At 33.8% G+C, this 18,015-nt stretch overlaps 1 protein-coding gene across 6 annotated transcripts in view; it reads left to right on the top strand.

The window, feature by feature from the left end:
• LOC148280905 (tensin-2-like) overlaps positions 1 to 18,015 on the top strand; it is a 194,312-nt gene that overhangs the window by 134,548 nt on the left and 41,749 nt on the right. For all 6 annotated transcript variants that reach the window (XM_088227613.1, XM_088227611.1, XM_088227612.1 and 3 more), the window contains one exon: positions 16,376 to 17,048. In XM_088227613.1, the coding sequence (XP_088083739.1) occupies positions 16,376 to 17,048 (673 nt within the window). The remainder of the gene's footprint in view (positions 1 to 16,375; positions 17,049 to 18,015) is intronic.

Raw genomic sequence — 18,015 nt, 5'->3', positions numbered from 1 at the left:
AATCGCTTTACGTCCCAGTCCAGGGACAATGATATACTGCATTAAAATATTTCACATTGACCCATCCAAGAATCGAACCCGGGACCTCGAGCTTGGTTGGCGAACGCGCCAAACACTAAACCACGAGGGGGACTTATCTTCGCTCGATTGCCTTTTTCATGATTTTTATCTGAGAGTATCCATCGAGTCGAAAATGCTCTTACAGGGTTCTGGTGCTATTTCACACTCATAACTATCAGAGATCTGAGGTTCAAACCCCACTGAACCACAACTTGATTCCCATTTTCCAACAGTCAGTTATTTACAACTCGTTGAAAATGCCCCCCAAAAATTATTTTTTTTTGTAAATCATTATTCCTTTTACGCACCTAATGGTTCATAGGGCACTGCATCTGTACACCAATCGCAGCATTTCTTGATCATATTTGTTACATAGAGGCAGGGACTATGAAATATTCTAGTGTAAAAACACTTTTAAAATAGACATTTCATGTCAACCATGACGAGAATCGAACCGTTGACCTCTTGCGTGGTAAACAAACGCACTGCCCACTATACCATGAGGCGGTGTCATAAGAACGCAAATATTTCGTATGCAAAAAAAAAATTAAAAATTCATTATTTTAAATCAAGAGATAGTGTTTGTTAAAAATTGTAAATTGATTCCATTATAATTTATGTTTTTATAAATTATAGTATTTATTTCTTTTTACGTCGATTTACAAACTACTTATCTCTGCTAAGTCTACATTTTGTAATGTTGGCGGGGTGTTTCGTATCAGAGTTAATTAAAAGAGAGACTTGGCTTCCTATCTCACTCGTGTCATATTTCTAACTTTGTTACATTGACAGCCTGCCAAACTAAGATAGATACAACGCCCTCTTCGCCATATTTTTTTGTCCTAAAAATAATTCCAGATAAACAATTCAACTATGAACGTATTTAACACGTAAAGCCCGATGCTCGAAAAAAAAATCAAGTGGCTGAGTGGGTCTTTTCAGACCCAGTTTAAAAAGTCGCTTTTTGGGCCTGTTTCGTGGTGTTTTTTTTATTTAAAAAAATATAGAAATGTACTTTAAGGCATTGAGATGACATGTCATAAGTTTTTTTGTGAGATTTCTCACGTTTTTTCTAATTATAATTAAAAGTATCGAACCGACGCAAATACCCTTTAATTTGAGTAAAACCACTGAGGTACTATTAATATGCCAATCGGCGTATGCAAATTATGTTCGTCGTGTTTTGAAACTGGTTGATGTTTAATTTTAGTTATTTATATATACGCCCAACGGGCATTTTTAAGGACATATTTAAACATTGAAAATTATTATAAAATATAGAAGAAAGACACAGAGTAAAGTAGAGAGAGGTGTTTATAATTTGATTTGATTCAATAATCGTACGAAAGAAGACAACTTGTTTTCAAATATTTTTTATTTGGTGGCTTCCAAAAATAATTTCAAGCCTTTCAAAAGTTTTGTAATCATTTTGGCGAATTGATCATGTCCAATCAATTTAATCCCAGTCAGTGGAGAATTCACCTCCCTCTTTTCTTAATCCAATGAAGTACATATTATGTACTTCTGGATTACTTTCTTTCAGCACAAAGATGCTAAGGTTACCAGATTACTGATAGCTCCTTCGGGCCGCTTTTCTCGTTTGACAACGAGCAAATTTTCCGTGAATGTGGGCACCGTCGAGGAGACTTATGTCCTCAGATGCGGTGTGCGGTATGTGGTGGGCAAGCTGTTATCAAAGAAATAAAGACTGATATATTTATTGGCAGAACTAAAAATTCTGGGCATGGGGGAATGAAAGCCATGGTTAGTTCTATGGTTATCGGTATGATAGAGTTAGTTTTATCTGAGGTTTCTAGTTGGGATATTTAATTTTATTGAGCTCAAGTAGTTCAGTCGCATCAAAGAGTAAGTTAAGAATTTTAAATTTTTATAGGACTGGAAGGTTGGTTTTATTTCGACGGTCTTGAACATCATAATATGGAGACCCGATAACAGAGGAATACTCTAGGTGCGGGCGAACTAGGAAATAGAAGAGAGTTTTGAAGGAATTAATATTTTTGAAGTTAGTCTTGCTTGATTTATTGATAACATGTTCGATATGAATTGTAGAAGAAAGTTTAGTGTCAAGTATCATACACTAGACACAGATGATAATATTTCATCGTTCAGGGAGTAGTCGTATATGATTGGATTTTCCAGACGAAAGAACCTCATAACCTTGCACTTACTTAAGTTAAGATGTAGATTATTGAATGAGCACCAGGTGGTAAAAAGACAGTAAATCAAATTGTAATAGTGAACAATTTGAAGGGTTATCAATTAGTTTGAGAATCTTAGGTGTCGTCGGCGAACAGCCAAATTGATGAAGGAAGAAAAATATTTTTCAGATCATTGATGAATAAATTGAATAGCAAAGGAGCAAGGTGAGCACCCTGAGGTACACCTGAAAATATATTAATGGTGTTTGAAGTGGAATTATTTACCCTTACAAACCGTTTCCTTTCACTGAGATATGACATAAATAACGATTAAAATGGATTATGACTTCCAAACGAAGACAGTTTGGTCAGCAGTATTTGATGATCGATCTTGTCAAAAGCTTTGGAAAAATCGGTATAAATCATATCAAATTGTTAATTAAAGTGCTTTTACGCAAAATAAATTGATGGTTTAATTATTTAATTTGGAAAATCATAAATTTAGTCTTTCAAATATTTATATTATTTTTTCAATTTTGTTATTTGAAATAAAATCCTTGCGGATTATTGCATTCATTTAACAAAAATAATTTTCCTTTTTTATTTATGTTCTATTGTTATTTATTTAACATATTTTGTAATGGTTGTCTGAATCTTCTGTTTAGTTTTGTCTGATAGTTTATTGTATAATTTCATTGACATGGATATCCCCTTTAGAGTAAAATATTTTAAAAAGCAGTAATAGGACGTATCCATAGTTAGTAAGTACTGTATACTAGGGCTGCATTCAACGAGCATGCATATGCTACCAAAAATTGAAGGATACCCATTAAGGTAGATAAAAAAGTTTGTATTTTAACGCTAACAATCAACATTCGTTTTTGTTGGATCCCAATCAGATTATTTTCTCAAATTTCTTATAATTTCGACCGTAGTTTGACGTTTCCAAAAAATAATATTTATAGTTGAATATTAATGTTTTAAGCTTTGTTAATCACTCGTGAACAAATATTTACCAATGAAAAGTTAGACAATCTTTTCAACCGTGTTTATCCGAAAAATTTTTTTACACATTTTCATGACACAAGTTGGCATTTTTCTTTCAATTCTAAACATCACGCCTTGCTTGTGGTCGAATAACGACTGAACACTCGTTGGGCATGACTGAGCGTTTGAGCATGAGTTAAGTGTCATCATTTTTAGAGCTCAGGGCATGTCGTGTATTATACGTCAATGTATAATTTAAATCTCTGGTTTTATAAGTCTCGACTGTCCTTGTTTCGTTTAAGAATTTTGTTTGTGATATTGATCTGATGTTCTCGTATTGTGACCGTGTTTTGAAGTTTTAGTTCTTTGGGTACAATTACATGAGTGGCTAATTTATTCAATTATTAAAAAGTTATTTACTACTTATTATTAAAAATTTCAATTACAGGTTATTGTCATTGAGGTATTAAACTAGAGTAAACGTAAGCGAAATATGTTCCCTCAACCTGCGGTCTATGTTTGATAGAACGGATTTAAGTCTGTTGCGACTGTTGCGAGCGTTTGCCAGCTACTTTTCTCCTCAAAATTATTAAAATGCCTTAATATACGCTAAGATACTGCACAAATTGATCTGAAAACGCGACGGTATAACCTTTCACCGACTAGTAATGTTCTTATCTTAATCAATATGTGTTTAAAATAACTATTTTAATGTCAAAAAACGTCTTATTAATACGTTACTATTCGCGAATTACCTCCTGTCTCTGTCCTGCTCAGTTAGTCGAGCGTAAAGCAAAACGACAAACAAAGATGACGCGGAAGGGAGCGATATACTGAATAGAACTTACAGTAGGCCGAATTAAACAGTCTGTGCTTTCTACTGTACTACTTGTTTTGCTTGTCAAAGTCGACGTGACGATATTTGCTATCTCCGCTGGTCAATCCCTGTCCTTGGGGGACGACCCTTTAGCTCAGATTTGTATGGAGTTGTATCTCTACATATTATACCTCAATGGTTATTGTTTAGTTTGTTTAAAGAGTTCTTTGGTTAGTGTTAGATAAGGGAGAACACAAACTAACTTTAAGAGTTTATTTTGCTGTCTTTGTAGTCTGTTTGTGTCATTTTGATTTCCTGCTCCTCATAGTAAATAGCATATTTAACATTTTACCTAGGCTTCGTACATTAGATAGGAATAACGTTTTTTTTATAATAAAATAAACATAAACAACTTTGTTTTAAACAGTTATTCAGCTTCTTTATCACGGTATAATTAACTAATGAATCTTATTTTATTTAATTTTTAACAGTGATTGCTAAATATAATCGAATATGTCAAAACATATGGAGCTAAGAAGTCCAGTGTTTTTTTCACGTTGTTTTTGTAAAGATATGAAGTGAGTGAGATGGAAACGATCTTCAAAACTAGACAGAAGCGGAATAAAAGAAATATTGTTTTTTTTTCCTATTTATGAATCGCTTTTTTAATTTCCATGATTTCCAAGTTGTCTAATATTAAAAAAGTAAACTCAATAATGTTGCTATTTTGATGATTAAATTATTCAAATCTTTAAAAAATATTGCACTATATGATGAATCACGTGGGTATTTTTCTTCTCCTTCTTTTCTACGTCCGTTCCAAAGTGGAGGATCTGGACACACCAGACGCTTTTAGGAGACCCTATCGCCAGCCAGAACTCTCGCCTCCTCTCATGTCAAGTCCGCGTCTAAAGATTTAGACAAATATAGCCGGAAAATCGTCATCGACTGCCTTCCAGAACAGCGGAAGCCACAGTTGTGGAATATAGATAAATTGGGTTAAGGCTCCCCTGACGCATCCACAGCACGTGTCCAAGCCAGACCCACCGCTGGCACAGCACCTTCAAAACATTCGTTATGAAGTCTATTGAATCATTGTAGGAGTTAGTTTTAAAATCGAACCTCCTTTTACCGAATATTCTTCTCAAGCATTTCAGCTCAAAACTCAGAAGTTTGGTGTTTTAAGTTTTGGTGAGGTGCCAGGATTCGCACTCGTTACGAGGTGGGTATTTTTAAGCAATAATGATCCTAGAAGATCTTCGAAAACTGTATTAAACACATTATATTTATCTCCTACACGTGGCAAATTTCTATCAAGAATTAATAAATCAAGATACCAAATATGATACAATAGATAATTTTTTATTCGTGATGAGAGGTATAGTTTTATATTAACAGAAATATACGTAGTCAAGTCTGTCACGTTTTCCTTCACACGACCGTGATATATTATGCAAATTACATCTGTTTAAGTATGTTCAAAATTACTAATAATTACTCAAATAACAAGAACCGTGTGAAATATCGAGAAGAACAGAATAGAAATTGTTTGTGGACTGGTGACATATATGGTAAAAGCTAGATTTATTCTAGGCCTCGAGTATTTATTTATTCGTCACGAGATCTTCAAGACCAATTTGGATTTATAAGGCAGTGTTATACTTGTTCAAATAACAACACGGGAAATTACTTACGATATATTTCGGTGAACAAAGCCGATTTCAGAAAATCTAATTTCATTTCATTAATAACAGCCAGTCAGTTGCACCAAAAAAAGTTTGGTTAAAATAAAATTAAATGGTAAATTGTTACGTATTTGTATTGTTTGTTTATGCACAATATAGGTTGTGTGAAAAAGGTAATACGAAGCAACCTTTTTTACGAAAATACAGGTGACAATGAAATAATTTATTTTTTAAAACTTACCTTTAACTATGTGAAACTGGCCTATAATCTTAACTATTATACAAGAAAGCCTACTAACAGAACTAAAGCAATTCAATTGCTCAATTACTAACGAATGATTTGATCGTTTTTATAAGTTCATATTCGCTATTTTTTTAAAATTATTTTCGTTTGTTCAGGAAAAATACACACAGTACAATTACAATGTTTTAAACAATCCAAAATTGTGTTTTTTTGTAAATATATCTTGATAAAACTCCATAGTTTATGATTTAGTTTTTTTTTTTTTAAGAAATATTTGCGTTCTTATGATTTACCCAAATATTTATTTTTGATGGCCATTTTCGACGAGATGTAAATAACTCACTATTAGAAAATGGGAATTAAGTTGAGGCACCGAGGGATTTTAACCACAGACTTTGAGCCGTGAGTCCGAGACACTAGCCACGGGACCACAACCCGATTCAAATATAAATAAATCAGTAATAAATAAGTCAATTATAAATCAGTCCTGAAGATGCCTTCTTAGGCGAAAGCGCACGTGGGTAAAAAAATAAACAAAAGTGAAACTAAACCAAGAAGTTTTATTGATAATTTATTTTTTTCTGTATCATTATACAAAATTAGACTTCATTCTAATGGACTGGTGAAGTTTCCATATTAAATTACTTTTTAAGGTTATCAAGTAACTATTTTGATTATTTCAAGTACAATAATATTATAAGGGGGAAAAAAACAAAACTGAAAGTAGTTTAAAGATTAAATTAAAAAACATATTTTTATCCCTGTTACTTTCCGTGGTTCCTTTTTCTTTCTCTTTGTAAACTCATTATCTGATTCCACATTCCTTATCATTTCATACGTATAACATAATGTACTTTTAAAAAAAGTAATAATGTGCATGCCTTATCACCCAGTTAAAAGAAGCTGTTATTTTCAATTAATTTGGTTTTTTTTAAGCACCTTTAAGCCGATTTTTTAAATACATTTATTCTACAACATTAGCATAACATACTTTAAAAATAGCGAAATATGACTTGTTTTTTATTGTGTATTCCACCTGTTATTAAAAAGTTACATGATATTATCACAGAGATGAGAAAATACATAGGTTTTCGCTATCTTGCTAGATTATATTAAGTTGAGAGATTTAGATGGAATATTAGAAGAAAAAAAACAAGAGATTAAGCGAAGACTGGCCTCGATTTTTTAATTGATGATCATCTTAAAATAGCATACAACTCCATTAGCCCTTGTAAAAAATCATTTTACGTCTTCTTTTATTATTATGTTGTAAAAACGTATGTTTATTAATATATTTAACGTTTCAAATTAAAAAACTTAATAAAATATTTTGATTACTCTTTTCCATAAGTGGAACTTCGGTATTTTATTTTATTGAAATATACGGGATTAAAATACATACATGTATTTTTTATTTTCTTCTGCGCTTGGTAATTTAGTGTTTGTTTTTTTTGAACGATTTAATTTATTTTTGTGAAACTGTTTTAGGTGTTTCGGAAGGATTACTGTTCACACAGTTACAATTAAACAGCAGCTACATTTTTTTACCACATCTAGTATAAATATACATAAAAATACATAAAAATACATACTGATATAAAAAAATGATAAAGAGAAATTTGGTGTACTTAATAAAGAAATTTCAACAATTTTTAGCGACACTAAATGATAAAAAAAATTATCTAGAACTATTCTGTACTAGCTTATCCTACCCATGAAATGAGAATGGCCGTCCTGTTAGTACTAAACTTAACATGCAATGAGTCACCAACGTCTTGGTACTTTTTGCCTAGAGTGTGAAGTCTATTGTTGACTGCATTTTTACCATATGAAGTCGAAGTATTGTTGCCACAGTATTGGTGGGTTTGCCGAGATGTCCTTTTTGGTACATTAAAAATAATTGGTTTTAAAAACATGCCAATTAAATTATAAATAAATTATAATCAAAACATACGAAAAAAAAGGTGGCCTCCGTGGTGTGGTGGTCAAGACGCTTGACTCACACACGGAAGGTTCCGGGTTTGATTCCCGGTGAGAATACAAAAATTAAATATAATTTTACTCAAGCCTGGGTGTTCTGTGATGTACGAGTAATTCACCACTGTAATTGGGCCTACTGGCCTGTTGTAGTGCAAAAAAAAACATGAGGTACTCGTACAACCATTATTTTTAATAAGTGATGGCATAAAGTAGATATTTCATATAACATAATAAATATATGCGTGTTTTATGCAGACTCAAACCTAACTTTTTTGGACGAGGTTTTGGTAAATTAATGTTTTTTCTGTTACTTTAGTTATTACGATTTCATGTTTTGTATTTCAAAGAACATTGTTTTTAAATATTATAGTAGCCTTGATTTTGAGCTTTTTTTAAACTACTTATATATTAAACTATTCAAGGCATATGTTTTTAGTACACCAATAAATAAATGTGTTTTGTTCTGTTGTGTTGTGTAATATTTTAGTTCAAGTACACTGGTTTGGTTCCATTGCCAATATAAACATTGTTATGTTCGGTATACAGAAATGTGATTAAGTCATTGAAAAAAATATATTTATCAACGAGCAAAACATTGTTTTTTTATATATTTGTTGATAGACTATCAAACTACGCCAATATTTTTTTAAAAATATTTTTTTGTACCGAATTATCAGCGCTATGATTCTTTAAAGTTTTGTGATTTCGAAATCACTCCGCCTGTGACGCCTCATGTTCTCTACGCTGAGTTGTCCTGATTGGCGGGTTGGCGTCCCGGTAACCAAAAATGTATCGTAACGTAATACTTCGTTATTAATAGATTTCGGAGAACTAGTCACGTAGTTCAAAGTAGTTCATTTTTATACGTTTTCGGAAAACTTCGCCGTACAAATTAAAGCCCTTATTTTTACCGCGCGAAAGAAAACCTTTTTTGTATCTGATTTCCCGTTGCACTGAACTTTCTGTTTATCGCTCAATCAAAATAAGTATTTTTTATTTTTCTCATAAAAACAAAACACACAAAATTTATACAATGGGTTTAATATGTCGGTAGAAATATTTGTACCTCAGAGGCAGACGGATGCAAATCCAGAATTTGAGGAAATGACATTTTAATTTTCGTATCCAGTTTATGATCATGTCAATTGATTTTGAAGAAATGTAAGTCTTATAATGAAAGAACCAATGTATTGAGTTACTGGACATACAAATTAATGTTCTGAATGATCAGAAATCACTTTAGAGAAAGTAGATTCTTTAGGCTATTGTTGAACATTTGACTTTTGGATTTGCATCCGTCTGCCTCTGAGGTACAGATATATACATATGTATATGTAATGTTTGATTATTCTCGTAAATTTCACATTTATCCACCTAATCTTTTAATAACTGCAACGGTATAAAGGTAATTTTAGTCATGAGTCGATATAAGACTATAAAAATCATCAGTACCATAACAAATACAAACTTAAAAAACTTTCGGTCAAAGGGACTTAATTTACTGTGCATTTAAAATCTTTGACATATTTCCACTCTCCACTAAAACAATATCATCATCATCATTCCCTTTCCGCACCTGAGGGTGCATAGGGCACTGCATTGTTACACCGATCGCAGCGTATCTTGATCATTTTTGTTACATGAAGGTAAGATGACAAGTCTAACGCTTCAGGTGCTAGTCCAAAGACTATAAAATATTCTAGTGTAAAAACACATTTTTGAATAAATATTTCATGTCAACCATGTCGGGAATCGAGCCTGAGACCTCTTATTGTAGGTGAATGCGATGACCACTACACCGCGAGACCGACTATATTTTAAAAACTATACATTTACTTTGATATTGCAAAGGAGCAGATGTTTTTTTTAATAGATTTCAACGAATGACACATTTCATTTTACGTCTTCTCACCTTCACCAATATTTTTTTATAGCCTTTTTAAACATTTTCTCGTTATTTATTGTTGTAATGGTGTTTATTTATTAATTTGGGAAAAAATGGCAGTTTTTACTTATACTGCATCCAGAAAATAATAATATATTGAAACTAAAATTGTAAAAACAGTCAATCCAAACAAAATCAAGAAAGTAGTCATGCGTTGGTTTTGACATGTAGCGCAAATGGACGGCACAAAAATGGCTAAACGGATTTACGATATAAATGTGCATGGATGCAGAAAACGAGGAAGACCAAAAAAACATGGCAGGGACAAATTTAACATATACTTGAAAATGGACATGTCAAAAGTCAGAATAATCGGCGTGCGTGGTTGAGAAAAGGTATAAATGTGAAGTAAACGAGGTAAATGTATATCCAAAGACAGAGTGATATATGTATATATATTTATCATCATCATCAGCCGTCTCTTGTCCAATGGTGAACATAGGCCTGCCGCTTTAGTCTCCATATCTCCCTATCCTGAGCCAACCGCACCAACCACTTCCTGCAACTCTTATGCCATCAGACCACCTTGTCTGAGGCCTGCCGACACTTCTTCTACCCGTTCTGGGTCGCCATTCCAGGACTTTTTTGGTCCATCTAGAGTCTGCAATTCTGGCTATATGACCAGCCCAGCTCCATTTCTGGTTGGCAGGGCAATGAATCACATCGGTGACCTTTGTTCTCGCTCTAATCCATGTATTGGTTTTTCTGTTTCTCAACGAAATACCCAGCATTCTCCTTTCCATAGAGGTCACTGATAGTATGTGTAATTTATTTTCGTGAACACAAAAGTTTCGCAGCCATATGTCAGTACAGGGAGAACACAAGCATCAAAAAGTTAATTCTTTAAGTAATGTGAATATTTCGGAGATTTTAGGATATATGAGAGCTTACCAAAGGCAGCCCAGGCTAAACCTCGCCTTGTTTCTATTTACCTCTTGATTATCTTTCCCGAGTTTTATTTCGTGTCCTAGCTATATATAACTGTCAACCTTTTCAATGATTTGTCCATTTACTAAGATGTTACATGATTGGTTTGCATCACTCATAACTTTAGTTTTTGAAGCATTCATTTTCAACCCTATTTTCAGGGATACTGTATTAACTTCGTTTATCATGTTTACCAGTTCTTTTTCATCTTTAGCAAATAGGACTATATCATCAGTGAATCTGAGATTGCTAATGAGTTCGCCGTTGATGTTAATACCCTTGTCGTTCCAGTCAAGAGTTTTGAAGACATCTTCCAGAGCTAGTGTAAATAATTTTGGGGATATTGTATCACCCTGTCTTACATATTTATATACTACTTCATACACTATATTTATTTGGCCGAAAACCGGCGTGGTTAATTTAGTTTTTTTTCGTAAAGTTTTCTATGTGCATACTTGTTTGTAAAAAATATGTCAAAGTTAATTGTCCTCGCCACGGTTTCCCCCAATGAAAACACATTGTTATTTTTTATGGGAATTAAAATAAATAAATTAATTATTTAAAATCATTTCACCATGACTGCGGCGGGCGCAATATATATCATTTGATATAATTCTTAAGGATCTTATTGAAGAAAAATGCGTTGATGTCACACTCTTGAGCTTCGTGGTTATTCCACATATTTTTGGGGAAAATGTCAGCTGTTTAATACCTCTATTTTTAATGAGAATTAATCGTTTTCTAACGTAGGTGATGTCTATCAAAGTCGTGATATTTATTATTACTAATATAACCTTGCCGTTCAGTTTTTTGAAAAATCTTTTTCTTTTCACATAAATATTTTTAAAATGTATTATTTTTTATTCTATTTTATTTAGTTCTACGATAATCATATTCTAATAAAATATTTACAAGAAAATATTTTCATCTTTTTTTTTCTTTTTTTTATTCATAAAGAGTACAAGTTTTTGTAAAATTCTAAACATATGTTACTACTTTTACACATCTAGTAAATGTTATCACTGTAACTCGCCAAAAAAGAGACTAACTCTTGTGCTTGGAGAGTGACTTACACTATTTTAGTTGTTTATTTATAAGAGTTTATTTAATTTTAAATACGAGTACATGAAAAGAAAAATGAAAACATAGGATATATAAAGAAAAAAACATCAAACAATAATACGTTCATACTAATTAAAATTTAATGTTGTTTTTACACGAGTTCAAAAAATTTCTTTAGATTAACTTTAAATTTATTTATTGATATATTATTTTTAATACTTTTTAGTTCATTAGGAAGATTAGTATAATTTTTTACACCTTTGAAGACAAAGCTATTTTGACAATGACTTGTATGGAATTTACAACTATTAACTTAACTTGTATTATTTTACTTATTCTAACTTTATTATACAAAGAACACTACATTATACAATGAATAAAATTTTCAATACGATTCCTAAGCTGATCTCAAAAAAAAATGTTGACAAAACTGTTAACAATAATAAAAAAATATTAAATGGCTAATATGGAACAAAACTTTATATTGATTATTATTTTATGTTAACTAATGATAGTAAATATTAGTATATAACCACTTAGCGACATTCTTCGTCAGGACACTCACTACCACTGACGAAGAGACGGGTACGTCTCAAAACCGGTAGACTTAAAATGTCGCTAAGTGGTTATTTACTAATATTTACTAACATTAATTAAAATGTTTGACTACAAAGCTAATGCTTTAAACGTAAATAATATTCAAACTTTATTTTATAACTAAATTTGTTTCAATGAGAGGAAAAACATTATGAGAAGGGAATATGGAAGTCTGGGTATTTACAGGGCCTATGACCTATCATTGGCTGGTTTAAGTGGCCACTTTACTTACACACTGTGTAACATTTACCATTCTGTCTGTGTTTAAACATCCACATTTCCTCAACTCTTCCATCTGTTGACTTAGATCTAAATAACTGCCCAGGGAGGAAATCCAGCTTGTCTGCAAACATCTAGACATAATCGACACATAGTTTATTAAATTATATATATTCACTTTTTATTATATACTTAACCTAGTATTTTTCACATAGTACATACTCTTTACATTTCACTTGAAATATATTAATACTTTATTCATTTTTTTTTGGCATTTTCACAAACAACTGTTTTCCCTTGTACATAAGGCAGTTCTGGGACATTGCTTTTGATTTCTTTTCCAGTCTTATTTATTAATTTTACAGAAGCAAACAGTCGACAATGATATAATAACATAAAAATATACGGTTTAAAGACAGGCTAGCGAAGTTTCTAAGTAAAAAGCAGAAGGGTGTGTTTATATGCATTTGTATGAGAGTAAGTGTAGAGGTGTATTTGTGTGGGAGTAAGTGTTCAGGTGTGTGTAAGTGTGAGCATCATTAAATAGCAAGTGGGATCGTATTGCAGCCAGAAAGAATAAGTCTTTATCTATTTTTAAATAAATTAAGGGGCATGTAAAATATATCAACAGATGGAAAAAAAGCATAATAGTTAGAGCAAGAACGATAGAGGAAAGAGTGTTGTGCAAAGTTAGTGCTACAGACTGGCAGATGGAATAAATACTTATTTCTTGTCACGCGAAAGGGGACATAAATATTAATTTTGGAGAGTTGGTTAAAAGATTCTATTTTTTATTTAATAATTTATATAAATAACATATTTCAGATATAGTGCGTCTATTTTCAAGGGTAAAAAATCAATTTTGTTTAGCAGATTGGCTGTAAGTGCTTGGCTTATATGATTTTAAGGTCCTCTTGTTGCATTGTTATGAAAGAACTCATTAAAAAAAAAACGTATTTTTATTTTATTTTTGTTTATTCAGAAAAACAACAGTGATACAAAAAAATACACACAAGATAAAAAAAAAAAACATAAAATAAAGCCAAATCAGTTTTCCACATAAATACAGTTATAAAAATCCAGTTCAGTTAGATATTAATACATAGAAGTGCATGTGTGCGAGTTTTTGTGTGTGAGGATGCGTGGGTAAGTGAGTGGAGTGTGGTTTTGGTAGGTATGTGAATATCTGTGTGAGTGTATATGGGTGTGAGGGTGGGTTTATGGACAGGGTGAGTGTTTTGGAAATATCTCGGAACTATTCCTTTAATGACTTTATTAATTTCATTATCAACATTGAATTTGAATTTCTAGTCGTACCTATATTTTCTCTACGTGTTTTGCATCCTTCGACAAGACAATAAACAATAATTCAAATCTTAAATTTATAGCAGTATGTAGTTGAAACACGTATACATTATTGCACAAACATTTTAGGCCCGGGAATAAATTAAATCGCAGACAGAAATACGTTTATATTATTTTCCTGCGCGATGACTATCTCACCGATGTACCCGCTACCCGACAAATCATCGGAATCATCGATAGAATGCCAATTGTTTCGGCTATCCACAAATTACGTATAGTTGCGCGATGCAAAACATGCACGGAGAATTCGCAAATCGTGTATATTATACAGTATTTACAATTCACGTACGCGTGATGTTGATATACGAGATATGGGATAAAGTATCACACGCAGTTTGATCAAAACAGCTAAGCAGCTGAGCGCTCAATTCCTTCATTCCTTGGCAAACTTCCGTAAACTTACTTCGCTAGAGAGTAAGTAGCTGTCTGATCTCTTTGCGAAACACCGGAGGGGGGGCGATCTGTTTGCAAAACCCGTGCCCCAGCTCTTATTTTGGAATTTTAAATCCCTGAAAAATTATACAATGAACTTCCCACTGTCTGCGACACGTGGGACGCTTCAGATTCCCCGAAACTTGTCACGTTTGGGGGCAATTAATTGTCATCGTGACAGGTGGCTGCGATCACGGGGCTAGGGGGGATCGGACAGAACGCAGAACTCACGCTCGGAGTAGTGATGTATTTGGGGATTTAGTAATAGTTCAAGGCCGCCACGGCTCCAGTATTGTCTTCTGCACCTTATATTATCTGTCCGCTGTGTACTTGTTCAGCTTTCCGCCGGAAGTTGAGAATCGTTTCGCGGTGATCCGAAAAATTCAGAGAACTGTGACACAGAATGTTCGATCTTACCCATTTTAATACATTACTAACAAGGTAACGATGTATACCTATTCCACCAACTGATATCTTTATCTATATTTATCATAGATTTTTTATTCAACCTTTGCAAGTACAAAAACAAGAGAAAACCTTCCTAATATTATAAGGTATCATTTTTAAAACAAAAACTTATTATTTAAATGTACTTGAGTTATGATGTCGTTTTTAATGTTGTAAATGAAGAATTTTATTGATTTATTTTCGTAAATTGAAAAGGGAAATGAATTTATTTATTTTTTTGCATACATACGTGCTGCGTACACTGCTCGCCTTTCTTTTTATTAATCTTCACAAATAATGAAATCTTGACAATACTACTAAGAACTTGTGTAACTTTTGAGTTTATTTTTTATCATTGTGCAGACAGCGCTATGTTACTAAAACACAATGAAATTATTTAAAAAAAACATAAACTTAACACAGTACCAATTACGTACACATCACAATATACACGGTTTTTCAGGCCCAGACCGCAAAACTTAAGAGGAACGTTCCCCATGGTAAGCTTTAAAAAAATCCTAATATTTTTTTCCAAGTCATTTAAAAAAAAATGTGACCTCAAAACGGAAAAAAATCTTTAATTTCTTGGACTAGCAGTCCCTCTACAAACCCCTTCCCCTCTCCTACCCAGCCGCTTCCCTCGTCCACGTCTGGAGCGCATCGCTTCGTTGGTCAAATACGTTTTTGTCGCATTTTTGTCAGGGAGAGGTAGGGGTATGCGAAAAGTGTTGCTAGTCCAAGATTTACTCCATTTTGAGATCAAAAAATAAATTAATTAATTAAATGACATTTTAGAAAAAAAAATATTAGGATTTTTTTAAAGCCTACCATGGGGAATGTTCCTCTGAAGTTTAGTGGTCTGGCCCTGAAAAACGTGTATAATACAATTTTCTGAACAGGACAACAAGATTTAACAAAAATGTGTATAATACATAATACATGATTTAATACGTTATAATATATATCTCTTAGTATACGTTTGATCTTGCCGGGTATTTTTTTTTTTCATTTTTGACTTAACAAATACATCCTGTTCATACATTTGACAGTGGCAAAATAATATAAATAAATAATTAAATGTATTAAATAATACAACAATGCAAAAGAGAAACAATAGTGTTAAAAAATGTAAGTAGACGGCACCAAGAAATACAAGTAAATAAAATATTAAAGAATAATAAAAATTGATTTGCAGTGAAATACAAATGATGCATAATTTTTTATTGTTCTCTTATATCGTATAAAAAAATTAAAACCTTTACAGCGTCTCACGATCGGGCAGTTTTGCTAATATGAGACCACTATTTATCAAATGAAGAATTTGAAAAATGAACATACGTTACTATTATTTTCATCGCGTGGGTTCATTGCATTTTTGAAAACATTAAAATTGATTATTCAAATTTACCTGTAATTTTATTTTTATTAAAAATACCATTCGTTTCGCAGCCGGACGTAGCAGTGGCGAGGGCCCCATCTACGCCACGGTGGCCCGGCGAGGGGCCACGCAGGAGCAGAGCGGGGGCGCGGGCGCGGGCGGGGGCGCGGGCAGCCCGCTGAGCGCCTCCATGGACTCGGGCATCAGCTCGGCCGGGCGCCGCCAGGGCTCGCCGTCGCCGGGCGCGCGGCGGCGCGAGCTGGACGCGCTGCTGCGCGACATGCTGCGCACCGTGGAGCGCCTGCCCCCCGCGCCGGACGACATCCCGTACCACGCGCGGCCCGACTCGCGCCCGTTCGCCTACACCGCGCCAGACGCCGCCATGCTGCGCTGCCAGCCGCACCTGTCGAGCCCGAGCCTCGTGCGCCGCGCGCTGGGCCGGCCCGCGCCCGCCGCCGCCGACCCCGGCCGGCCGCTCGACCCCGCCGACCCCGTCGACCCCATCGACACCCTCTTCACGCCCGAGGCCAACGAGGCCTTCCGCCGGCGGGAGCGGCGCGAGGCGCTGGCCAGGGCCGGCAGCCCGGGCCCCCGCGCGCGCGCCGCCAGCCCCGGGGGCGGCGGGCCCGCGCCGCCCGCCCTGTCCCCCGTCGTCCCGCGCAAGGAGCAGCGCCTGAAGCGGGAGGAGCAGATCACCACCGTCACCACCAAAACCATTCCGCCCTACGAAAACCACTACTCGGGGTAAGTGCAATACGTGTATTTTTATTTTATTTTATTTATTTCGAATTCAAACAGATGTACGGGTTAAATTAATATTTTTAAAAATTATATAAAATGTGTAAACAATAAATAGTAGGGCCTGCCATCCAATTAATATGTATTCACTAAATAATACTGTAATAAAGCGACGACGGCTTAAAGTTTAAACTTTTAAATAATAAATATACTGTATATTAAAATAAGATAAATATGGACAAAACAAGGAGATAGTGGGAAGGAAAAGAAGGAAATTGATAAGGAGTGGTAAAGGATGATTGAAGGAAAGTGAGAGTGGAAAATTGCATTTGTATATTTGTGTATTTTGATGTTTGTTTTCATTTGTATTTTAGAAAGCGGAATTCTAACGTTTTTTTTTCATTCTTTCGGGTCGGAACTCTTATACAAGCGTTTTTAATTGTTTTTTTTTTTAAATCAATACTTTGTTACTAAAAAAACTTTTTTATTTGATTGAGAATACAAACAGATGCACAGATTTTAATGCTTATACTTAAATAAATAAAACCGAAAAGAAAACGCATAGTGGAACCTGCCAACCAACTATTTATTTATTTATTTTGAAGAAACAAACAGTCGACAATGATATAATAACATTAAAAAAAATACGGTATAAAGACAGACCAGCGAAGTTTCTAAATAAGAATCATATACATTAAATTGTGGTACAACAAAAGGGTGTGTTTATGTGTATTTGTATGAGAGTAAATGTAGAGGTGTGTTTGTGTGTATTTGAGTGCGAGTAAGTGTTCAGGTGTGTAAGTGTAAGCATCATTAAATAGCAAGTGGGATCGTATCGCAGCCAGAAAGAATGAATTTTAATTTATTTTTCAATAAATTAAGGGGCATGTAAAATATATGAACAGGTGAAAAAAAAGCATTATGGTTAGATCAAGAACGATAGAGGAAAGAGTGTTGTGCAAAGTTAGAGCTA

Source organism: Micrasema longulum, unplaced genomic scaffold, assembly GCF_059751315.1.
Source record: "Micrasema longulum isolate JH-2025_06_02 unplaced genomic scaffold, ASM5975131v1 h1tg000513l, whole genome shotgun sequence".
NCBI lineage: Eukaryota > Metazoa > Arthropoda > Insecta > Trichoptera > Brachycentridae > Micrasema > Micrasema longulum.
Note: the sequence above shows the minus strand (reverse complement) of the source record. Positions and strands in the feature narration are given on the sequence as shown.